We start from the raw sequence: 25,867 nt of genomic DNA on the forward strand, positions 1-25,867 counted from the left end.
GAGTTGATGTTCTGAAGTTCCTGTCACAATGAGTTCAGGCCTATGGAGCCAAGAGAAGGTTACTTCACCTTGCTGGGAAGAACTGATTTTTTATCTGCTTCTTCAAGAACGCAGTGTAACAGACAAACAGACACAGAAACTCCTAAAAGTACCCAAAGGAAGTGTAGGACAGTACATCCAAGACCGTTCTGTGGGGCATTCAAGAGTTCCTTCTGCAAAAGGCAAGAAAAGTCAGATTGGAATACAAATCTTAGAGCAACCGCACGCAGTTCTCTTTGTTGATGAAAAGGATGTTGTAGAAATCAATGAGAAATGTACAGAGTTACTGTTGGCAATTACCAACTGTGAGGAGAGGCTCAGCCTATTTAGAAACAGAATTCGACTAAGTCAAGGCCTCCAGGTAGACGTGGGCAGCCCTGTGAAGGTACAGCTGCGATCTGGGGAAGAGAAATTTCCAGGAGTTGTACGCTTCAGAGGACCTTTATTAGCGGAGAGGACAGTTTCGGGGATTTTCTTTGGAGTAGAATTGCTGGTAAGTTTGATAGGACATTTGAGAGAGAGAGAGAGGGAGAGAGGGAGAGCACATGAGAAAGCGAGCGCACGTGAGCGAGAGACCACGAGCACATATTTTCCCCTATATAAGATTTATGTTTTCTGTTTGTTTTTAGTACAATTCTCAGGATGGACCTCAGGGCCCTCTGCCACTGAGCTATATAGTTCAGTCTCAAAATTTATTTAATGATAAATTGAGAGGATATAAAGACAATTCTTGAAAAAATTAAAAAATTATCTCTTACAGTAGAAATTTACAAGTCATTATTCTGGACTTCATATCTTAGAAGTTTTTAAGTTACCTATATTAAAAATTAACACTACCAATTGTAATTATAAACACTTAAAAAATTGTGAACTATCTTGTGATAGTACCTACAGGATTCCCAGTTCTTAGTGTATGCTACTAAGTATAACAGTTTAGAGGTAAGATTTTGAAGTGTGTTTCAACAATTTCAGTTTGCTCATGCTTATCCCTGGAATGTATAACCTGCCTTGGAACTTATTTGCCTTGGCAACATATCTAAGAATTCTATATTCCGATCTGACTGTTGGTTCACATTTGGACACTCTCACGAGTAGAGAGAGGTCGTACTTTGCTTGCTTCTTGATTTGGTTTTTCAAGCAGTGAAATAATTAGGCTTCGACAGCCAGTTATGGTATGTACTAGCAGGGTTGCCAGGGTACTTAATTAACCTACATCAAGTTCTCCTAATCTGTTTGTTCCTCATCTGTGAAGTGCTTAGAGCACACATGACTTATAGTAGTTGTACGGTGGATGGCTGTAGATGGTTACAGTTTGTTCTCAGTAAATGGATGGAGCTGATGCTGCGGTTTGGTTAAAGCTGAATGTCTGTTCATAACACAAGTCATGGTAGAACTATGTTGTAAATTTAATCCTCGCTCTTTCTCAAAAGAATTATGATCTGAAATATTGAGTTAGTTTCATCATCAGAAACACCTTCTTTATTCTTTAAACACCCTAAACCCAACAGCAGCTGCTTGTCATATTTCTTATTATGGATGTAATTTAGAGTTTTTTCAAAGTAATTTCCTGAAGTCCCTTTAAAGGATAATCTTTTTATATCTCTTTTTAAAAAAAATGTTGAAAACTAGGCGGAAGATCGTGGCCAAGGTTTCACTGATGGGGTATGTCAAGGGAAACAGCTTTTTCAGTGTGATGAAGACTGTGACGTGTTGGTGGCATCGGACAAGCTGGAGCCCATAGAAGATGATGACAATGAATTGGAAAATGATTCTGCAGCTCCGGGGGATAAAATGCAGACTGAACCTCCCCCTTTAGAAATAAACTCAAGAGTTTATGTGGAGGTTGGAGCAAGTGTGGAATCTGGAACAGTAATATTCTGCGATGTTTTGCCAGGAATAGAGAGTCTAGGATATTTTGTTGGTGTGGACATGGTAAGGATTTTTTGAGTTTTATTATTGTGAATATATATATTAATTTCTAATACAGCCTTTCTTTTGGGAAAAATAGTTAACATTTCTCTATGAAAGATATTTTAGGTAATACTTTTGTATGAAATGTTAGTGTTCATATTTATATTTTATTGACAAAGGTATAAAGGTTTACTTTTTGGCATTTCAAGGATAACCCTATTGGCAACTGGGATGGAAGGTTTGATGGAGTACAACTTTGCAGTTTTGCAAATGTTGAAAGAACAATTCTTCTGCACATCAATGATATCATTCCAGGTATGTCTCCTTTATGTACTCAGAAGATAGTTTCTCATGTATTTTGTTATGAGAATGTGAATTTATACTAAAGATGGATCTTTTGAAGTTGGCTTTATATTGTAGAATTGTCATTAATAGACTATTCTTTCTTTTCTCCCGAACCAAGGCAATAAAGGTTATTTCTAAAAAGTATGTAAGTATAGTGAAGTTTATACATTATCTCTTACATTGTCTTCTCCAAGACGTTCTAATAAAGAAAGAAATCCTGTCTTGCAATTGAAGGGTTCAAAAATACAAAAAATGTTGTCTCTTGGAGTAAGAAATGAAGCTAGAAGCTTTTAAAAAATTGGTTATCTCATCTAAACTCCACAGAGGATTCAGGATTCTTATTAAATGATGGCTGAAGTTCCTTTTTGTTGTTTTTAATTATTTTTTCATCTATTTTACATCGTGATCTGAGTTTTCCCTCCTTTCTCTCCTCTTATTCTCCCCACCCCCCGGCCCTGGTTACCTCCCCTCTGTTTCTGTTCAGAGAGCTTATTTTAGTCCCTGAATTTCTTATTTCATAGAAACGGAAACTGAAGGCTCCTAACCTGCATTCTGCCCTTCCTGTCTACCTGTTGGTATCAAGTCATAAATGAATTGTTCTACAGTTTGAACATGCTTCCCACGCAGCTTTTAGTTTTGTAGCAAGAGGCATGAGGTTCATATGACAGCTTTACTTCAGTTCTGCTCTGAAAAAGTCTGACATACTTTACTTTTGATTTCTCTTAAGATATATTTGTTATTGAGAATTTTTATGCATGCATATAATATATTTTGATTATAATACCCCACAGCTCCCCTTGGGTCTCCCACTCCTAATTCTTTTTCTTACTTTTTGGAAACAAATGATTTATATTCAGGGAAAACATATGTGTCCTTATTTTATTTAGTTGTGTTTACTTTTTCATCCATGTTTTATAGACAGCACAGTTTGGGATGTTTGTGAATTAAAATGTTTTTTTAATGTTACAATGAGTGCTTATTGTTTAAAATACAACAGTGTAAAAGCACCATTCATTCAGATAGTAGAAAGCCCTCACATAGACTTCTTTAGATGTGGATATTTAGGAGGCAAAGCACATAGGCATTCTTGGGGTTGAGACTGTAGCTCCATGGTTAGAATACTTGAGTGAAGCTGTAAGTTCCAGTCTCAGCACTGAACAAAAGTGATGATTAGGGCTAGCAAGATGGCTCAGTGGGTAAGGGCACTTACCCTCAAGACTGATTCCAGGAACTCACATGGTAGTAGCAGAGAATGACTCCTGTAGATTGTCATCAGATCTATACATGCATGCTATGGCCCATGGGTGCGCACACACACACACACACACACACACACACACACACAGAGTGATAAATTAACTAAAAAATTTTTAAAATAAAGTAATACCTATGTAGAACTTTCATTTAATAAGTTGAGATAGATGGTAAATGAACAGAATTATGTAGATAGTAAATGGACAGAATCTGTGGTCAGTAAGATGGTGATGAGGCTGGAGAATGGTCAAACAAGGAGTAAAGAAGATGGGGTACTGCCCTGTCACATTCGTGTGCTCCCACAGACCTCTGCAGGAGACATTTGAGCAGCACACACAAGAAATTATTTGGAGCTGAATTAAGAGGGCCTGTTCTAAAAGTTGGAGGGTTATGCTGATTTTATAATGCTAACTTGCTGAATGGCTGGGAAGAAGCCTTTGTAATACTTTTTTTTAATTATGAATTTTTTCACAGGAGCCAATTCAGGGTAATACTGCTTCTCTATAGTCATATCTCACTGATTTCACAATATCCCACAAATTCCACTTTAATTAGCAAACAAGTATGTTTGAGTATTTTTTTAAGGATTTTTTTTTCAGGGAACTGTCCAGTGGTGCTTTTGAAAGCTTAAAACCTGCGACATTTTTGTGTGAATATAATTATCAATTTTTAGCTATCTTAATTGCATTGTTTTGTGTTTTACATATTATAGTTGAATGAAGTATGTTGTGGGATTGGGAAAATCATTGTTAGTAAAACCATTCAAGAAGGAAGAAGAGGGGCTGGAGAGATGGTTCAAGGTTCAGAGCACTGCCTACTCGTCCAAAGGTCCTGAGTTCAATTCCCAACAACCATATGGTGGTTCACAACCATCTGAAATGAGATCTGATGCCCTTTTCTGGCCTGCAGGCAGACACACAGACAGAATACTGTATACATAATAAATAAATAAAATATTAAAAAAAAAAGAAGGAAGAAGATTCCTGAGCTATGGAGCTCAGAGATGCAAAGTTGGTGGCGTGTTTTCAGTCTTCTGTAAATTAAAGATTGATGTGTTCCCTCCCCCAAATTTACAGCTTTCTTTCTTTATATATGTATGCATATGACTAATATATGTTTATATTCCAACTCTAAATTTGTTTGAACTGTAAATTGTCTTAGATTCTGCAGTAGCACATAATAAATAGAAAGAAGAAAAGTGAAACTCTTTTGGAATTGGGCTGTAACCTTACAAGGATATTTTTTAGCAGTACCCACCTTAAAAATATTTTAATTATCTTCTATTTCAACAGTGGTATAGAATTAAAATAACAAAAAACAAAACAAAACAAAACTTGAGTTTTATGACTTGGGAGTCCCTTGTCAAGATCTTCAAGATTCCTGCTTGTCGTTGATATTATTGCTGGGTTAGAGCAGTGGTAAGAAAGGAAGAGAATGCCTTTTCTCTTTCATAGTTATTGATATTCATAAACCTTGAATAGTAGATAATTAGGAATGATACTGCTTTTATACACACAAATTACATGTATTTGCCAACAAAATAAAGCTTGCAATAGACTTTGAAAAAGTAAAATTATTTAAATGAAAATTAATTTGGAATATTTGAATAAGCCTTCATCTATATTTTGTATCATTAACATTCTTTTCTTGAGGGGAAAAAACGTGACAGTGTCTCCTTTAGTTCCTCAGTTTGTTTATTTTTTCTTGCCCAATTACATCCATTTGTGGGACAGAATTAACATTTCTAGCACGTAGGAAAGATTGTTTTTGGAGCAGCTGAACAGTTGGTGAGATCTGGGAAGAATTCTCCCCAGTGAAATATTTCTCACTGTTGGTATCTGGAAACCTTTGCTTCACCCTACTGTAAAAGTGTCCCTCTGTGCACTGCTGTTCCTGATGGTCCAAAGCCTTAATGCTGCTGTGACAGCACATCCAGGTTTGTAAAGTTGTGATGAAGTATGCCAATTTGTGACACTCCTAAAGTATGCGTTTCTTTGAGTAATGCATTAAAAGTAATACATTGAGCTGTGTCTGTCGTTGTGAAAGTTAAGAGTATAATGCAACTATCAACAACAACTCAGACTATACTGTATGTGCACATTCACAGAAATTTGAAAAGGAAGTCATTTAGTGGGACCCTTTCCTCTTTAGGAAAATCTTTGAATTTAAAAGTTTGCCAGAATTTTTTGTTACCTGTGCTTTGAAGTGAAACTTGGAATGCTTTCTTCAAAAAATTTAGTTCTGTATCTCTGGCTTTCTGCATCATTGATTGGTGTGTAATTCTCTGATTTTCCTGTTTGCATTTGTTTGTATACTTATCTGTGTTATTCTTGGTGCATGATGTGTTTAAAGGTGGACACATACTTAGTATTGAGTGCATTCCTAACTCTGATTTGTCTCCTACCCAGGTTTTTATCAAGCTGTGTTCTGTGAAATACACTGATCCAGCATACTTACTTGGGTGGCTGAGAAAGTTTTATCAAGTCAGTTTAGTGCATCACATTGTTTAGAGGTTATCCAGGCACGTGGGCATGTAAAGGCTCCAGTTCTTACAGTAAATAAATTGTCCATGTTTATCTTGGCACGGTCCATAAATGCTTGAGTGTAAAACACTATAATGTGTAGAGTTGTGCTGGGCATGCTGATCTGGAAAATGTATCAAAAATTATGAATAAGGTTTTCTTTAAAGCTTTTTAAAACTTCATATAAAATTGACTGCATCCGAATAACTTTTCAAAAATTAAAGCATTTTGATAACTGATGATTATATTTTCTTACAGAAATTACATTTTTAAGTACAGTGTTGATGTTTTTTTCACCTGAGTAATTACTTTTCAGTTGTGGAGTCTTTAAAGAGAATCTGTAAGACTATAATGATTGTGCTTTTTTTGTTAGAAAAGATTTCTTTTTTATGCTAAACTATTTTTCTTCCATATATATTTAAAAAGTATGTTTACTGTTTCAGAGAGCATGACACCGGAAAGGAGGCCTCCCAAACTTGCCTTTATATCAAGAAGTGTTGGTGACAAAGTCTCGTCTAGTCATAATAAACCAAAGGTTACAGGTATGGAGGACATTCTTGGTAGTCTACATGATAATCTGATTCTCCAAGATGTTAAATAAGCTATATAAGCTATATATACATTCATACATACATATAATTTGTTCCTACACTTTATGTAAACTAAAATTTTATGTACATGATTTTAAGTGAGGATGTAGTAGAGAAACTACCGAAATGGCCAGCCTAGGAGTTGTGGAGGGAGATTTTTATTTGGATAACAGAGAGATAGAACAGCCTGCGGTGTTACACGCCTTCAGTCCCAGCACTAAGGAGGCAAAGGTAGGTGGATCTCTGTGTTCGAGGCCAGTCTGGTTAACAGAGCAAGTTACAACGGAAAAACCCTAGAGAGAGGAAGGGAGGGAGGAGGAGGGAGAATGTACTTTGCTAATACTAATAGATGCTACAGATAATCATGTCTCTTCTGCCAGTGGTTAGGGAAATGACTCCTTTTGGTAGAGAGGAATTGACTTCACAGGTTCCTAAGGAATGCTTTTTGTCTAACCACCAGCAATCCTCCTATAGTCCTTTGGGGTTGGAGGAAATAGAGTTTTCTTTGGATCTGATACTAGGGACATGGAGACATGGAAAGTACTGAGATTTGCTAGCTATTACTAGCTGGTCAGCATGCCTATCTTAATTGGCAAATTTCAGGCTAATGGAGAACCTCTTCAAAACAAAGCAAAAATCAACAAGATGGCTCTTGAGGACTAACACACACACACACACACACACACACACACACACACACCTGCAGACAAACCCACATGTCACACATACAGAAAAGATACCATAAGATCACTACTCTCAGATATAAAAAAGCTATAGATTTCTTGTTTGTGGTTGAGCGCCTTGCTAAGTTTCCTGTGCTGACTTTAAACTTCTGAACTCTGGTGATCAGCTTTCTGAGTAGCTGGCTACAGGTGTCCCACATAAAGTATGAGTAAAGTTATGGGGTACAGAGCTTTTTGCTTTACATTAAAAAACAATTGGCTTCACCATGTGCTGTCAAATTCCTACTGATCACCATGAAGTGTCCTTGTAGTTAATACAGAGGCAGGGAAGTGTCTGTAACTGTTTGTGATGCAGGTATAATTTCTCCTTATTTATCAGTCACCCTATAAACCAATGGTTCTCAACTTTCCTAATGTTGTGACCCTTTAATACAGTTCCTCATGTTGTGGTGATTCCCCAAACATTGTTGCTACTTCATAACTGTATTTTGCTACTGTTATGATCGTAATGTAAATATCTGATATGCAGGATGTCTGACATGTGACCCCCCCAAAGGGGTCGCTACCTACAGGTTAAGGACTGCAGCTATAAACCTATGAGGTATGTGGAAGTTAACAGAATGAGAATTACATGTTCTCTACTGGTGTCATGGGGAAGTTTCTGGAAGAGAAATAAGTTTTACTTAGCGTTTTGAACTTCAACTTGTATTACATCTAGTTATCAAGACCCACATAATTAGTCTCTAGTATAATTTGTTCTGCAATAAATATAATTTGTGAGAAATTATGGTGTTTTGTTTTTTCAGACATGGAAAAATTAGAACTTTTATTACTATTTTTTGACTATGAATGACACTTAATTCATTTATTTTCTTTATGACTGAAACTCTGGGAATTCCAGATTAACATCCTTGCCCGTGGGCTTCTAATACATACCAGAAAAAGTTTCGACCTGTGTTCTGCTTGTTCTGTTGAGCTTTGTCTAAATGAACCTTTTGGAGCTGACTGCCATCCATTCACACGGAGTATCCACAGTTTCACTTGGGAAGAACAAGTCCCCAAGGATGGCGTCATGTACAGATTCTAGGGTGCCGCTTTTGGGTGCTTTTTTGCTTATTTTTTTGTACAGTTTTTCTGAGTTGGTTTGGGCAGAATCTTCCTCGAGCAGTGAAGACTGCATGCTTGCCACTAAACTTTTTCTCTAATTCATGAACCAGCCAGACTTAGATTTTCTGGAAAGATTTCTGCTGAGAAACTGGTGCTAAAATAAGGATTGCTTTCTGACCATCACCAGCTTCAGTTTCCTTGGCTGTGGTGGGTAATACTGAGTTTCCAAGCTGTGCCTTGAGATCTGAGTTCATCTCCAGCTCGAGCAGTGCTTGAGAGATGCTAGACTCGAAGTCATATGTCTTCTTGTCATTGGGCTTCATAGTCTTGGTGCTTGAGCTGATCATGGCCTTCTCCTGAAAGGAGGAAAGTGCCACTGATCATGTGGGTTGTGGGTTGCATTGTCAGACCATTGACAGGCACAGGCCAAATATTCCACCACATCCCTACCGAGGGCACAGGGTAAACTGCAAAGAACAAGAAATTGTGTTAATAAAATTCTAAGATGTTTATATTGTAAGTCTAAAAAAAGTTAAATTATTTCTTTTGTAATGTTGGGGATCAAAGTCAGCAAAACCTCATAAGCTAGGCAAGTACTTTATTACTCAGGTATTGTTCCAGACACTGAAATTACTTTTTTATTTTTTATTATTTTTTTTATTTTTTTTTTGATGCTTGCATCAAATCTAGCATCTTACACAAAGTAATATAGAACTCTACTACTGAGCCACATACCCACCCTAAACCTGAATGTTTTTTAACTTAATTTGTTCATCAATTTGTATTGTCACATTTGAAGTTTATGAAGGGAAATTATAATCATGAGTCACTTATTAATGGGATGAGTTCTGAGAAGTGCATCATTCGGCAGTTTGTTTTTTTTGTGACTATTGTATGAGACTTCTTGTTTGTTCCCAGCTGCTCAGCCCCAAAATAATCACACAGAAACCATATTATTTGCAATACTGTTTGGCCAATAGCTTAAGCATATTTCTGGCTAACTCAACTTAAATTAACCCATCTCCATTAATCTATGTATTGCCACGAGGCTGTGGCTTACCCGGTAAAGCTCCGGTGTCTCCAGTGGGGCTACATGGCTTCTCTCTGACTCTGTCCTTCTTTCTCTCAGCATTCAGTTTAGTTTTCCCCACCTAGTTCTCTTCTACTCTTATCAGGCCAAGCCAATTTCTTTATTAACTCTTGGTATTCACAGCATACAGAGGGGAATCCCACATCATGTGACCATCGTAGAATGCACTTCACAAACCTTGGTGAAAGAACTTTGTGTATGTCTAGGCTCTATAACACTGCTGGATGTTCTTTTGTTGACTGCAATGGGGTTTCATCCTGTGGGTCGTGACCTCTTTGGGGTTTGAATGACCCTTTTATTGGGGTCGTTTAAGACCATTGGAAAACAAAGATATTTATATTACAATTCATAACAGTGGCAAAATTGAAGTTATGAAGTAACAATGAAAATAATTTTCTGGTTGGGGTTTTCTACAGCATGAGGTATTGTGTTAAAGGGTGGCAGAATTAGGAAGGTGGAAAAACCACTGTTATATGGTATGGATGATAGAGGTTAAATTTGTGAGCCAATAATTTCATCAAATTAAAGTAGAGGTGACATTGAAAAATAGATTACATGGAATGATTTTTTTTTGAGTCCAGGTTTCTTTAGATAGTCTGTAGTCCTGAACTTGCTCAATAGACCAGGATGGCCTCAAACTCAGATATGCGTGCCTCTACTAAGTGCTGGGATTAAAGGCTTGTGTCACCACTGACTACCAGAATGGTTTCTTAGAGCTTTAATATCAATGGCTAATTTTTATATTAATTTTATAACTCCTACTCTCTTCTGTGTTGACTAATTACCAAACTTTTAAAGCCGAAGACAATACAATACTATGTATGTGTATATTAGTTGTGTGAGCAGTTGTTATACCATACACATGTTAATTTATTTATAAAATTTCTTTTTGTAACATATTGACTTTTTTAAAAAGGAACTTTTCTTGTTCCATAGGATCTACCTCAGACCCTGGAAGTAGAAGCAGATCTGAATTATTTTACACCTTAAATGGATCATCTGTTGACTTACAACAACAATCCAAATCCAAAAATCAATGGTACATTGATGAAGGTAATCTATAATTTTAGTTCTCTTTATAATGATACCCTCTGTTTAATATGTAAGGGGAAATGACTTTTTCATCAATATTTGTTAATTTTGGAAACAGTGAATAGATCATTGCTAATATGACAATATTGCTGAACTAAAATATTAAACATAGTTTGAACTACACTGTTATTAGGGTTGAGGATACATTTGAAATGTTAGTAGTCTGGGTTTTGTTTTGCTTTGCTTTTTTTTTTACCTGAGACAGGGTTTCTCTGTATAATAGTCCTGGCTGTCCTAGAACTTGTTCTGTTGACCAAACTGGCCTCGAACTCACAGAGACTCACCTGCCTCTGGTTCCTGAGTGTTGAGATTAAAAGTGTACACCACTATGCCCAGCAGTCTGTTCTTATGTCTTAATACATTTACTTAGGATCAATTGTTTCTAGAAATGAAGTGACTCATTTAAAGACTTGCCTATCTTTCTTTCTTTAAAGCATCCTACCTTTCCTTGTTTCTTAGATATCATTCTCCTTTCATGTATTTATTTCCTTCATCTGTTCAGCAAATAGTTATTGAGACATTCTCAGGCTACAATGACAAAGAATAAAACAGATATAGCTCCTTGCCTGTTTGAAGTTGTAGTCAGAGTGCTTTAAATGTATTTTTTTTTATTTTAAAGATTTATTTATTATGTATTCAGTATTCTGTCTGTGTGCAAGCCTGCAGGCCAGAAGAGGGCACCAGACCCCATTACAGATGGTTGTGAGCCACCATGTGGTTGCTGGGAATTGAACTCAGGACCTTTGGAAGAGCAGGCAATGCTCTTAACCTCTGAGTCATCTCTCCAGCCCCCAGAGTGTTAAGATAGAAATTTTACAGTGCTTTCAAGCAGACTTGCAAAGGGATCATGTGATCAGTTAGACTAGAATTTTGTATTGTTTTTAGAGATGCCGTTATATTTAATGTTCTTGAACAGCCTTTTCTAATTAAGGATAATTTTTCATAGTTGCAGAAGACCCTGCAAAGTCACTTACAGAACTGTCTCCAGACTTTGAACATTCATCACCTCCACCAAAACCTCCTTCCATGAATTCCTCATCTAGCGAGAACAGATTTCACTCTCTACCGTCCATGAATTCCTTATCCAGCGAGAACAGATTTCACTCTCTACCGTCCATGAATTCCTTATCCAGAGAGAACAGATTTCACTCTCTACCGTCCATGAATTCCTTATCCAGCGAGAACAGATTTCACTCTCTACCGTCCATGAATTCCTTATCCAGCGAGAACACATTTCACTCTCTACCGTCCATGAATTCCTTATCCAGCGAGAACACATTTCACTCTCTACCGTCCAGCCTGACCAAGATGCCCGATACTAATGGCAGCATTGCTCACAGCCCTCTCTCGTTGTCAGTGCAGTCTGTGATGGGCGAGCTGAACAGTACATCTGTCCAGGAGAGCCCGCCCTTGCCCATCTCTTCTGGTAATGCATACGGCCTAGAGGTGGGCTCACTGGCTGAAGTGAAAAAGAATTCCCCAATCTATGGGGTTATCCGTTGGATTGGCCAGCCGCCTGGGTTCAGTGACGTGCTAGCTGGACTGGAACTGGTAATTTATTTTGGCTTGAAATCTACAACTTTTCTTCATGAGGTTTTAAAACTAGGTTTTCCTCTATTAGATAATTTCTTGGGAAGTTATTTTTTCTCAAAAAAAAGAAGCCAGTAGTAGAGGAAATATTATAGTATTGCTTACCTTCACCCTTTGCCATTCCTCAGGCTCTCGCCCACTCATTCCTCATGTTTGTTTGTGATCAAGGAATAGATTGATTTTTAGGTTAGAACATGTGGTCTCCACATACAAACAGAATGCAGCAAAAAAAGCGGTCCAGTGACCAGCTTTCCTTCTTATTCCTTATCCTCCTCCCATTGTAGTCAGTTCAGGGATGTGACTGACTTTAAAATTAATCATCATGTTTGGAGTCTTTGGGAGAGGGGAAGGTTTTATTTTTGGGTCTTAAAAAAGCATATTGTGTGATATTTCACAACCAGGAGGGAGAACTTGAATAAATTTAGCTATTACCTAAATATAGTTTTTAATTGTTTTTTTCACTTGTCTTCTTGCTGGTGAGGAACTAGTTAATTTATTTACTCCTGCCCCTTGATTTTAATACTTTTGAAATGGCTCAGGGAAACTCAGTAAACCAGGGAAGTTCTAAACATGTATTTTGAAAAGAAATGCATCAAATACTTCCCGGAGGGCTAAAGAATTAGTTTCTTAAACCACCAGCTGAGGGCCAAAGCACCAGTTAGTCAGTCCCTTTTCCTTGGTGCTGTTCTGTTCAGAAAAGATTTGAAAAAGAAATTCAGAAAAGGTGAAAACTCCATAGCTCTTCCCGGTGTAACACATACCAAAACCTTTCTTTTTCAGGAAGAGAAATGTTCAGGCTGCACAGATGGCACGTTCAAGGGCAGGCGCTACTTCACCTGCGCCCGGAAGAAGGCCCTGTTCGTGAAGCTGAAGAGCTGCAGGCCTGACTCTAGGTTTGCGTCCTTGCAGCCCGTCTCTAATCAAATTGAAAGATGTAATTCTTTAGGTAATTGGATACTTTTCATTTATTTACCCATCTGGAATGACTGTTTCTGGCTACTGTTCAGTACCTGAGGTGACAGTGTTAAATGATTCGTTTACTTTCGAAGTTGGTAAAGATTCTTACTTGGTGCATAAGAGAGTTGTTCTAAGAGGAGATATGTTGAAAAAAGAGTTAGGAAAAGTGTTTAGGATCTAAAGAGTGAAAGGCAGTGTTTTTTCTTCTCTTTCATTGATTATAGACATTAAATTTTTGGCAGTATGGGTTTCATTTCTAGTAGTGGTAGAAATGAAAATGTGGTCCCTTTAGCAAAAACTTCCCCTCCGCGTCTATTTAAGTCCCTCATTCAGGATGTCCTCATGAAGAAATCTGATACAGTCTGGGGATACAGTTGGCTTGACAGATGGAGGACAATTCTTCTCATTGTCACTAGCTTGCTGATGCTGGCCTTTCCCTTAACCATAGTGAGAGTCAAGCAGGAGGGAAATAGGGAAACCATCTTTATGAAAAACATTTTTCTTAATGTTGAAGAGTATTTTGGAAACTTGTTTTCTTTTTATCCTTGAAAATGAAACATTGTGGACTAGTAACAAAATATTCTTTGACAGATGCTTAATTGACTTAATTTTCTAAACTCTATATGACAGGAATGATGTTGAAAGTGAATATCGCATTTTTATAAGTCCAGATAAATATCAGTTAACTGAAGTAAAAAATGCAGAGGATGTCAAAATATACTTTAAATAATATATGTGTACATGCATATGAATATATACTGTCGTGATTTAAAAGAATTATTTTTATTTTTTATCTTTTCAGCATTTGCAGGCTACTTAAGTAAAGTAGTGGAAGAAAATACTCCACCAACGATGGGAAAAAAAGGATTAAAAATAATGACTGGAAAGAAGAAAGGCATCCAGGGCTATTACAATTCTTGTTACTTAGACTCAACTTTATTCTCGTAAGTTCCTATTTTCTGCAGTAAGTGTATGTAGTGCTGTGTGGGGTAGAAGGGAGACAGGTATGTATGTGTGTGTGTGAAAGAAGGTGCCAGATGCCTTTAAGTAGAGAAACTGACAGAGTTAGGAAAGATTTGGTCCTTAGTGACTGAAGAATTTCATATCCTATTCCTAGATCCAAAGCACTAATCTAAAAATACTGCAATGAATAATGAGTGAACAGATACTCTGAGGACATCTGCCTCCAATGTAGATGATTGCACGTGTGCCAAGTAATCTGCAGCAAGCTATTGGCATTGCGTGTTGCGTGTGTTCTGGAATATTGAGATGATCATAAAAATTCTTAATATTAAAAATTACTTTCCATAGGATCACTGTTGCCCTCCTTTGTGTAGTTTTCCCTAAAGTGGATCAAGTTGAACAGCAAGGATCATTAGGCTATAAAGATTAAATCTGTAGCAGTAAGGGTTGTGCATTGCCAGTTAAATTAACTGGATCTGCCACTCTGTAGGCTGTGCCACAAGAGTTAGGAAGTTAGTATGGATGTTAGAATTTTAAAAGTAGACAGCAGAATAAAGGTGGGTCTTTTCGTTGGTGGAATACTTTTGATTAAACAAACAAGCAAGCATTACTATAATATTCCTTAGATTTACTGATAAAAATTAATTTTAACTAAATTTATTTTCTTTGATACCAGCAAATTTTTATTGCTAATCACTCACAAGTTATTTTAAGGAAATGCCTATCTTATGATAATGAGATGAATGTGTCCTGACTAGTCTGATCTGGTCTTAACCAGTCTCTGCCTTTCTCCCTATGTTGTCTGTGTGTGTGTGTGACCGATTTCCAGGCCCCTCTTGGTTTATGTAAACAAGCTTCTTTCCTAATGTTCTCTGGCGCGTTTTCAACCTTCACGTGTATGGTGCAGTCTTGGTGTTTCTGGTCCGGATCTGCAGGGTCTCTGGGTGCTGAGCATAGGGCCTGTGCTGTCTGTTCATGAGTTCTTTTTTTTTTTTTTTAAATCATTTATTTATTTATTTATCATGTATACAATATTCTGTCTGTATGTCTGCCTGCAGGCCAGAAGAGGGCATCAGATCTTATTTCAGATGGTTGTGAGCCACCATGTGGTTGCTGGGAATTGAACTCAGGACCTTTGGAAGAGCAGGCAGTGCTCTTAACCGCTGAGCCATCTCTCCAGCCCTGTTCATGAGTTCTTATACCAGTGGTTCCCTACACTTTATCCCTTTGCCTCTTCCTACTCCTTTAAGAATCTTTCTCAAATATTATTGTTTTTATAACATGAGGAAAATATTCTTTTCTTTTGCAGCTTATTTGCTTTTAGTTCTGTCCTGGATACTGTGTTACTTCGACCCAAAGAAAAGAATGATGTAGAGTATTATAATGAGACCCAAGAGATACTAAGGACAGAAATAGTCAATCCTCTGAGAATGTAAGTAGAAGACATGTGTTTTGTCTTTAGTTGGTGTTCTGTTTACTGTTTTATTGTATATCCTATTTTATAAACTAAGTGTTTTAATATAATAAGCAAATGCCATTTAAAAATCGCTTCACCCAGGCTTCATAAAAAGTTCAGAATTGTATTAGTACATGGTAGTTATTTTTAAGGTGTTTAATAGTATCTGGGAACAACTCCAATTCTCAGACTTTCACTTTTCAAACTTCTGTAAGAAGCCTACAGTTGTTTCTTAAAAATAAATTCCTTGTCTATTGTTTTTTTAACATGTTAGAATTGTATGAAAAGTATTTGGTTATTAAGATGTGTCATATAACTCACTGTGCCAGTGTCAGTTAATTCACTTTTATCAACAGATATGGATATGTGTGTGCCACAAAAACTATGAAACTGAGGAAAATACTTGAAAAAGTTGACGCTGGATCAGGATTTACATCTGAAGAGAAAGGTGACCCTTTTAATTTATAATATATGCACTGAAAATAACTTGAAAGATAATTATTTCCTGAAATATACCTATTTTAGTTTAGAGGATAAAATTTAAGTTAGAATTATTTGAGAGGGCTTGGAGTATACTCATTGGTAGAGTATGTAAGAGGCCTTAAGTTTGATTCCCAGCACTGCAAAAATATGAAAAAAGTTTCTTTTCTATGTGACATGCATATTTCTCCTGATTTTGTGATTCTTCTAAAGTGATGTGATGTGAAAGAAGTCTTTAATAGGCCAGCCAACTGGCTCTCCAGAAGATGACCAAGTAAAGAGCTATCCTTGTCCCCAGCAGTGCTGTTTGGAGCTGCTTCTCTTCCTGTGATAGGGAGTATCCCCAGCGCTCAGTTTCTCACTGTGCTCCCTGTTGAAAGGGGCTCTGGAACAGCTGGCCAGTACTTCTGTCTACTCACAACTGAAGAATTTGCTCAGATTCAACTCCTGAATTTAAGTTTGTTAACAGTACACTATAATCAGCTGTGGCATTTATACACATGGCTAGTACTTAAATAGAAGAAAAAAATAGGGCGTATATCAGGTATTATTCTACTGAACCCCCAAATGACATAAAAATGATTTCACTGTGTGTGAATGAGTATATTCTGTTAATATATGACAACGTGACAACAAATGAAAAGGTAATGTTTACTATAAGTTTTTTCTTGCCAGAAGAACCCGAACTAACTAAATTTTTATTTAAAATAATATTACATGAATGAAATTAATTTCATTGTAGAAATATGTCTCTCCTAAAGAATAGAATGGTTTTTAAATTTTCTCTGTGATTCACTTAGGTTTTTTGTTTTGTTTTGTTTTGTTTTCTCCTAGACCCTGAAGAATTTCTAAGTGTCCTGTTTCATGATATTTTAAGGGTTGAACCATTGTTAAAAATAAGGTAGGTCTCAAGCTGTCTAGAAACATTTCAGAAGTAGACCTTCTTTTTCACTGCCATTGCAGTGTGGGCCTTAGTTTTTTTAGTGGCTGAACTCTCTGTCTCTTAGGCCCCAAGTTTTTTGAGACTGGCTTTCTTTGTGTAACAGTCTTGGCTCCTGGCTGTCTTGGAACTCACTTTGTAGACCAGACTGACCTCAAACTCACAGAGATCTGCCTGCCTCTGTCTCCTGAGTGCTGAAATTAAATGTATGCTTCACCACAGCCGACTTAAGCATACGATTTTAAAGCTATTACTTTCTACTCTTTGTCCCGATAGGTTCTTGGTCATCTTTAATGCAGAATACATTCATTGTAACTTCAGAAGTTTCCATAATTTTTAATGTTTCAACACTGTTCAAAAATAGTCTTTTTAACCATGAGTTCCTGAAAAACCAATAAGCAAGTTTTATACTTCCAGCTTACAGTGGCACAGGGTTGGCTTCTCATCCTAAAAGGAAGGAGTTGGGGGCAGAGCAAGAAAGAAAGGTCAGACCAAAGCAAGAGTAACAAGAATGTCAAGGCAGGGCGACCCAGGTTCCTTGTAGCTGGGCAGTGTCGTCACAAGCTTCACATGTTCATCGTAGAGCTACAGGATTTTGTGATGAGTATAGGACCTCAGGACCCACCTATTATGGTCTGCACCACAAAGACAGGTCCAAACCATATCAATCCATGAATGTTTTTATATTAATGTTTGTAAAATGTCAATATCCACTTTTTAAAAGTTACCAAATTTGTATTCTTGTGCCTGTGGATTGTCCCTAGTGGAAAATACAACCCAACTAGCATGGCTTGGTACAGTTTCACAACTTGGTTTTGATTCTGTAGGTTTCCAGACTTCTAAAACACTAGCTGTGGGGTTTTTTTTAATTATATTTATCATTTTCTAAAATTTTCATAAACTCCATATTGTATACTGAGTATGTTTCCCCTGTACCTCCATCGCTTCTGTCCCTTTCCCTGTCTCCCTCCTCATAGTTCCTTTGTTCCTTAGACAACATCATGTCTACTTTCGTGTCATATACAAATTAATGCTTTTTATCTATCTGTAGAAAATCTAGGAATCATAAATGAAAGAAAACATACATTGTTTCTCTTTATGGGACTGGTTTAATTTGTTTAGTATGTGTATTTCCAGTTGTATCCATTTTTTGTGACTGACATACTTTGTTCTTTATGGTTAAAAAACTTCCCTGTGCATATGATTTTAGGAGTGATTTTTGTTGTTTTGTTTTTCGTTTTAGGTTTGGTTTGATTTTTTGAGACAGGTTTCTCTATATAGCCCTGACCGTGCTGAAACTTGCTTTGTAGATCAGGCTGGCCTCGAACTTACAGAGATCCACCTGCCTCTGTCTCCTGATTGCTAGGATTAAAGGTGTGCACCGCCATGCCTGGCCCTGGAAGTGAGTTCTGAGTGGCTGCTGTTCCTCCCAGTTTTCTGCTACAGTGTTAGGGCACTATGCATCTCTTCCTCCATTCACTAGCTGCCATGCCTCTCCTGGCCATCCTTGATATTTCTGGGTGTGACTTTTTTACCTCCATTATTTTTGTTTTTTCTTCTATGCTGTTTTTAACTATGAATTTTTCTATGATTTTTTGTAGTCATCAACAACCAATTGAAATGTTATTCTAGAATAACTGCTAGTTTCTTAGATTATAATCTGTTTTTGTTAGCTTTGAGTCCTCAAGGGTGCTCTAACTAGTTACCAGATTTTATGTTTTGTAAATTCAGGACATAATTTGCTTGGGGCAGCTGAAGATCACAATAGGCTGCTCCCTGAATTACAGAAGTTTTGTGATAAAAACTGCTGACAGTTTTTTGTTAAACTCTTTAAATCTAGACATACATTTAAATAATCTGATTCTAAACCCAGACAGCTGGCTAAAAAAGATAAGCGGTAAGCTGAAAGATGAAAAACAGTTTTCTCAGTAGAGTTAGTTTTAATGGTTACTAGTAAGCTGGTAAGGGAAGGGAGTTGTTGGACCCTCATGTTTCATTGTGACCATTTACCTGGTGTTTGTCAAGTTGGTGGGTGACCATCTAAAGAGCTGCTGGTAGCTAAAAGCCTAGAGGATATTTGTTAGGGTTCTTGAGAGTCACACCTTGCCCTGCTTTGACTTGCTAGGAAAATATCCCTCCCTCCCGCCCTCTTCCTCCCTCCCCCTCCCTCCCTCCCTTCTGATTATTGTTCATATAATGTTTCTTGATTGGAATATTATTCTACACTTTTCTTGTGATGGCAAGAGAACTTTTGAATAATTTATAAATAAGGCAGAAGAAATAATTTATGAGGTCTTCTGCATAAGCACATTTAATTATCTCATCCAAATCATTGTCTTTCACCTGGTGTGTGGACGATCCAAAGCTCGACATGAGCATTTGATGTTGTGGCCTCAGGTCCATCAGACGGCGTTTGATAGCTGGCTTATGTGCATTTCCTTCTGTGTGCTTCCAGATCAGCAGGTCAGGAAGTTCAGGACTGCGACTTTTATCAAATTTTTTTAGAAAAAAACGAAGAAATTGGCGTTCCTACAGTTCAACAGTTACTAGAGTGGTCTTTTATCAACAGCAACCTGAAATTTGCAGAGGTTAGTGATTGTTACTGGACTTGTATTGCTACTTTATTTTGTTTCTTATAAGTGCTAGAGATTAAACTCAGGCCTTTTGTTTACCCCAAGTGCTGCCTCACTGAACCACACCTAGCTATCACTGTGCTTTAACCAAGAATAGTTTGAAGAAACAGTTAAGAAGACACATTTTCTTTTTAAATGGTATTCTAACTTTGTTCTTTTTAAAGACAGCCGCTTAGCTTAAGTTGGAATGTTTTGGATTTGCAAAGGGAACAAAAGCTAATTTTTAAGTTTCAAGTAGCTTAATGACAAAGATATGTGTGCATACATGTTTATGTGTTCAGCTGTCATTTTACCCATGCATAGTATCTAAACATGTCAAAGGTAATGTTATTTTTTTCTCCCTCTGTTAAGAGATAAAATGCCAATAAATTCTTGTGTATGGGTTTGCTGATGAATGCAATAGAAATGTCTCTGACTGTCAGAATGTGTGATCTCTGCAGTGCATGCTGTGGTCTGTTTTGTCATGTTCGTCTCCGGGAATGTCCGGAAAACCTGTAGCTTATTGCTGCTCTGCGTCCACACTGTACATTCACAAGTGGGCTCTGCTTCACGGGCCAACAGCACTGCTGACACCACTACTAGGTTTCACAGCTATGACTATTTCAGTTCCATAGGGAAACTTTTTCTTTTACACGTTTCCTCCATTAGTACAGGGGTTAGGACGCAAGGCTTGGGACATGCTAAGTAAGCACTATAATGAGCAAAGTGCCCAGTTCCTCAGGACTTTGGTTTCTAAAACTATGTGTCTTTTTTTTTTCTTTTAAGGAACCATCATGCTTGTTTATTCAGATGCCTCGGTTTGGAAGAGACTTCAAACTGTTTGAAAAAATTTTTCCTTCCCTAGAATTAAATATAACGGATTTGCTTGAAGACAGTAAGTATATAGTCCTTTCTTTGTTTTTTTGTTTTGTTTTAGAGATAGTTGACCTGGACTTTTCATTAGTTATGGGTATAATACTTCTGACAGGTAATTCAGTATTTGAAGAGCTTAGACATACTAACTCAATAATTTGACTGCTAGAATTTATTCTTAAAAAAAGGAGGTAAAAATAAATCATTTAAATGGAAATTTACTTACTATCTGACAAGAAATTAGAGACAAGTCTAAACAATAGACCTGTGGGAAAACGGTGTGTGGTAGTTATGATGGAAGGGAAAGCATCGAGAGGCTAGACGAGAGAAACTTGAGATACACATGCACCTGGGTGCACATACTTATATAAATATTTATACGTAAAATTGTTAGAGAAAGTTCACAATAGCAGTGATTGTTACTTACTGACTTAAGATCATATATGCTATTAGTCTTTAATACTTCCTTTATATCTTTGAACATTTCATGACCAGAAGAACAATTCTAGAATAGTAGAATAGGTTAACAAAATGTTATATATAATGGTTATATAAATATATATATATACATGGTGTGTGTGTGCATGTGTATGTATATGTATATATGTGTGTGTGTGTGTGTAGTCCTTAAAAATACTACAGATACAAAAAAATTCAAATGAAATTTTAAGAGAGTTAGAGAGGACTAGGCCTTTCTTCTCCCCAGCCCTCAAGCATCCTTGTTTTCAAAGTATAGCTTTTATTTTTAATGACAGAATGTCTTTTTAAAAGGCTTCTCTCTTCCCTCTTTGCGTAGCTCCGAGGGAGTGCCGCATCTGCGGAGGACTTGCCATGTTCGAGTGCAGAGAATGCTATGATGACCCCGACATCACACCTGGGAAGATCAAGCAGTTCTGTCAGACCTGCTGCACTCAGGTGATCCACACGCCCTGCACCGGTCAGATACTGATGGTCCAGAAGGCAGGGTTTGAGAGCCTTTCAGAGTCAAAGGGCATTTTAAACATTCACAGGAAATGTTCATGTCTCTTCTGCCAGTGTGTGTGTGTGTGTGTGTGTGTGTGTGTGTGTGTGTGTGTGTGCCTGTGTGTGTATAGAACTTGACTGTGGTGGTCAGTGAAAGCGATTAGAGTCTGCCCTTGAAACATGGCATTTAGCTCAATTGTGGTATTTTCTTCATGGTCCATTTTAGGTTCACCTCCATCCCAAGAGAAAGAATCATACGTATCACCCAGTAACACTTCCCAAAGACTTGCCTGACTGGGACTGGAGACACGGCTGCATCCCCTCTCAGAAGATGGAATTGTTTGCTGTTCTTTGCATAGAAACGAACCACTATGTTGCGTTTGTGAAGTATGGGAAGGATGATTCTGCATGGCTCTTTTTTGACAGCATGGCTGATCGAGATGGTATTTAAAACTTTTCTTTTGGAGTGAGATGCTTCCTAGTGAGAGCACGTGTTCGTAGTAATAGGGTATTTTGTGAGCAAATTCTCTAAAGGATACCGCAGTGTGACAGACTTTAATCTTCAAAGGGTATTACTTATTCTATACTCAAACTAAGGAGCAATAATGTTGTGGCATCTTGGTCCTTACATGGATTTGTTAAAGAATCCTAGCCATAATCCCAGACTTGGGAAGTAGAGAATTGTGAATCAGAGGTCAGTTTGTATTACATAGTGAGAACCTGTTTCAATTTGTCCCACCTCAAAAGAAAAAAAAAAATCCTAAAGTTTATTTAGGGCTGATTTTACCATCTGCTTCCTTGCATTTTTATATACAGTAGAGTAGCCATTTATTGAGGACATAAATGCCAAACTCTGTGGGAATACTTTGGTCATGGAAATCATGCCTGTTTTCCTATTGTCTAAGCTAACGTTAAAGGTGGTGAAGGTTGCATGGTTTGTATTTAACTCAGTCTTTCTGATCTCATGCATTTTATTTCAGGAAGAAATCTTCACTCATTGAGATGTTTTTAGGGAACTTAGTCATGACTTAGTACACACTTGAGTGACAGGGATCTTGGTAGTAAGGTACTTGTCCCAGTACCTGTACATACCCCATTTACTCCACAGCTCTTCTCCCAAGCCCTAGCTCCCCAGGTCTTCAGGTGTGACTCCGAGTGACAGTTTCTTGACCAGAGGCCCAAGCTGTAGACCAACAGGTCTCCACTTCTCCGTATGCTCTCAGATACCTGAGGGTACAGCCCACCCCTGTGTGTGTGCTTCACTCAGTTAGCATTAGCAGCATGACATTTGGGAAAGCACCTGGGAGATCAAACCCGACCATAGAGCGCATTCTGATAATCAGTATCTAAATCAGCCGTGCTAGAGGTATGCAAGTATGTTCTTAAAACGTAGGGAAACAGTAACACTCAAAATTGGCTTTTTGTGGAAAAGAATCAGGCTGCTAGTGTCTGGGAGGAACAGAAAAGTCTGAGGGGCCTAGAGTAGCAGCCTGCAAATCAGGACTGCAGCTTTTCCTAAGTGCGTGTCCTTTTACCAGGTTGGGTTTTGTTTTTGTTTTTCACTTTTCTCTGCTGAACCCTCTCAGAAGCCAAAGGAGACTGTAATTCTAGAAACTGAAAGTCAAACAAAGTTTTTTTTTTGTTGTTTGTTTTGTTTTGTTTTTGATTCTGGGAGTCAGTCTTTACTAAATTTTAGGATAGTAAAATTGTTCTGGTGGGACAGGCTGCCAAGAGGACTTAGAAGTTTGCTGCCCTAATGAGAGCTCTCTTTCTCCCTAGGGGGTGAGAATGGCCTTAACATTCCACAAGTGACACCCTGCCCTGAAGTGGGAGAGTACTTGAAGATGTCTCTGGAGGAACTGCACTCCTTGGATTCCAGAAGGATTCGAGGCTGTGCACGCAGACTTCTTTGTGATGCGTACATATGCATGTACCAGAGTCCAACCATGAGCTTGGACAAATAATTGGTCATCTGAAATGGGCCGAGGCCAAGAACAAAGCTTACCACCATGTTTCTTTCATCTGGCAGTTTAGTCCAACACCCATCGCCGGCAATGGGTGTCTTTTGTGTTGATGGCCCTTCAGCAAAGGATTCTTGTGTTTTTAAACAAATTACTTTTGTGTTCTTGAAGTATTTAATAAGCATTTTGCACTTTAGGAAGTATATTTGTGTTGGTTTTTTAAGAAGTTTAATTTAAATGAAGTTTAGTTTAAATGAAGTTAAGTTTAGTTTTCTTTAAGTTTATTGAGTTTATTGCATTGATAACATATTTTTGGAAACATACAATTTTAATTGTGACGTCTAAAATCTCTTTTAGTCCATTGAGGATGTAAGTAAATATTTATTCTTATGGACCAAGGTTATTAAATCATTTTTCTTTTGTAGCCTTGAGGAAGAAATAATATGGTTTTATTAAGAGTCTACCTTTATTCCAGCTATTGAAGGTGTGCTGAGTTTGTTAATTTTTCCTATATAGTACTGATTTCCTGCATGTCTGTATTTTGCCGAGTTCTGTGTCCTGCAGCAGTGGGCAGAACATGCTCAAATTCCTTTCATGGTGTTATTTTCTATTTGTTCTGGCTTTGAGATAAATGAATAACTTTGTTATAAAATGTCCATTTTTAATGTCAACTTCGAAGATTAAGGGTACAGAACAATTGGAACATCGCAGTCATAGCAACTGTCACCAGGCAGGTTTCCTATAGGAGCTCTTAAGTATTTATGGAGCAAGGCACGGTGACTTATGAAATGACTAGAGTGGTAATAGATAATGTATTCTTATACAGATCATAGTACAGAGAAATAAAGTTGGCTTAGAGGTATTCCTACCATTTTCCTGAAGAGATCTATTAGGTTTGAAGGCTTCAAAAACACCTTCTCTTTGTGTTACTGTGGATCAAACAATGCTATTGTCTGTAGCAGTCATTCTATGTAAGTGTGAATAAGTGGACATGGACTCTGTGTTTATCTGTGTTTACACGTGAACTTCTATATTAAGTACATTTGGTCTGTGGACCTCAGTGCTCTATTCCTAGAGGGATTAGCAGTCTTTGGAACGTGCATAAATCTTGGAGGGTATTTGATGGTACTTACTTGGATATTTCCTTCCACCCTATTTCTATAGAAATAGAGGCCCTGGAAGCCAAAGAAATAGACAAAATTCTCATGCTGAAGGGGAAAAAACATTACTGAATTGATTTCTCTCTACTACTTAATAATGTAAACATTTAACTTCTGGGAAGATTTTGCCTACACCCCCATACTACTACAGATGACAGGCCTTCATGTCTTAAGTAGGCTATCCTTCTCAGAGCAGGTAGGTCATGAGACCTCTGTTTAAAAACAAGACTGCCCTCCTTGGGCTTGGTGATTCCAGCACCACCCCTAATTCTTCATCATGGAGATAGTTGTTTAGTGTCCTAATGCAGCTGGGATAGGTGGAGAAGAGGATGTAATGGTAGAAGCTGGTGAGCAGAAAGGGGCCTGAGGAGGCCGTGAACTACCTGCCCCAGCAGAGGACAGGACTTGTGTGAAGGCAAACTTCTGTGGCTTTGGGCCTGTCAAAGTGACTTCCTGGCAAGGAATTAGGCTCCTGTGTGAGCTTCTGTCGGTTGTCTCATTAGGTGGTGGACTGGCTGGAGTTGTTAAGGGTCTTTGCTTTGTCTTATTCTAAATCCTAAAGGGTTTCTGTTGGGTCCAAATGCAGTGATAAGCTGAGCAGCAGAGATGGCCAGGAGTAGTGAATAGTGAGGATATTGGGGATAAACCCTTGCTGGTGGGTGGCCCTGGCAATGCTGACAGCTTTGGGCCACCGTATTTTAGTTCTCACTTTCTTCCTAACAGATTTGAGGGAGAAGGGCTATTGATGTAGGGATTATCCTTCCAGGCAAAATGGGCCTCTGCACAGTTCTCGTGTGCTTTTAAATATTGTTGATGTTCACTAGTTATTTATTCTAAGGGGATTATACTGAAGACACAACTGTCTTTGGTTTTATATTATGAAATAGCCTTGTACTGTGGAATGTTAATTCTGGAGAGTCGCCCTCATACTCAAAAGTATTCATTAAAAAAATCCCACGGATACTCCCTGGGGGTGTGTGGTTATCATTAAAAAAATCCCACGGATACTCCCTGGGGGTGTGTGGTTATTATTATCAGGCTGACCCAAAGGAACACATTTTGTATTCCATTTCCTTTACTTGTATCTTGTTAAAAAATTTGCCTGAAGAATACTTTTGTTTATGAAAACATGAATAACATTGTATAAAACAATCCCTTTCTGTCAGTATGCTCCAATGTAGCCTTAATTTTGTTAAACTTAGAGATGAATGAAGTGCTGCTGTGGAAACAAATATACTATGTACTATTTTGTATCATTAAAATGCAGTTTTTATGGCTC

General features: G+C 37.7%; 1 protein-coding gene and 1 pseudogene across 2 annotated transcripts; one reads left to right on the top strand and one right to left on the bottom strand.

Moving 5' to 3' along the window:
* On the top strand, positions 1 to 25,867 carry LOC148123020 (ubiquitin carboxyl-terminal hydrolase CYLD-like). Of its 2 annotated transcripts, none has more exons than XM_087902306.1 (16): positions 1 to 532; positions 1,669 to 1,971; positions 2,160 to 2,265; positions 6,515 to 6,613; positions 10,478 to 10,594; positions 11,580 to 12,184; positions 13,004 to 13,169; positions 13,983 to 14,124; positions 15,453 to 15,575; positions 15,956 to 16,047; positions 16,914 to 16,980; positions 19,475 to 19,607; positions 20,418 to 20,526; positions 21,301 to 21,419; positions 21,694 to 21,910; positions 23,247 to 25,867. In XM_087902306.1, the coding sequence occupies exons 1-16, from the start codon at positions 29 to 31 to the stop codon at positions 23,429 to 23,431; spliced, it is 3,087 nt and encodes a 1,028-aa protein (XP_087758432.1). In that variant the 5' UTR covers positions 1 to 28; the 3' UTR covers positions 23,432 to 25,867. The 2 variants fall into 2 exon arrangements, with proteins under 2 accessions (XP_087758432.1, XP_087758431.1); XM_087902305.1 differs by lacking the exon at positions 1 to 532 and adding an exon at positions 1,102 to 1,211.
* On the bottom strand, positions 8,247 to 8,798 carry LOC148123021 (small ribosomal subunit protein eS7 pseudogene; annotated as a pseudogene).

Source organism: Myodes glareolus, chromosome 2 (genome assembly GCF_982192425.1).
Source record: "Myodes glareolus chromosome 2, mMyoGla1.1, whole genome shotgun sequence".
Taxonomy (NCBI): domain Eukaryota; kingdom Metazoa; phylum Chordata; class Mammalia; order Rodentia; family Cricetidae; genus Myodes; species Myodes glareolus.

Coding starts and splice junctions, on each gene's coding strand:
- LOC148123020 (XM_087902306.1), top strand. CDS start 29: ATGAGTTCAGGCCTATGGAGCCAAGAGAAGGTTACTTCACCTTGCTGG. Junction 533..1,668: donor TCTTTGGAGTAGAATTGCTG/GTAAGTTTGATA, acceptor GTTGAAAACTAG/GCGGAAGATCGTGGCCAAGG. Junction 19,608..20,417: donor GCAACCTGAAATTTGCAGAG/GTTAGTGATTGT, acceptor TTTTCTTTTAAG/GAACCATCATGCTTGTTTAT.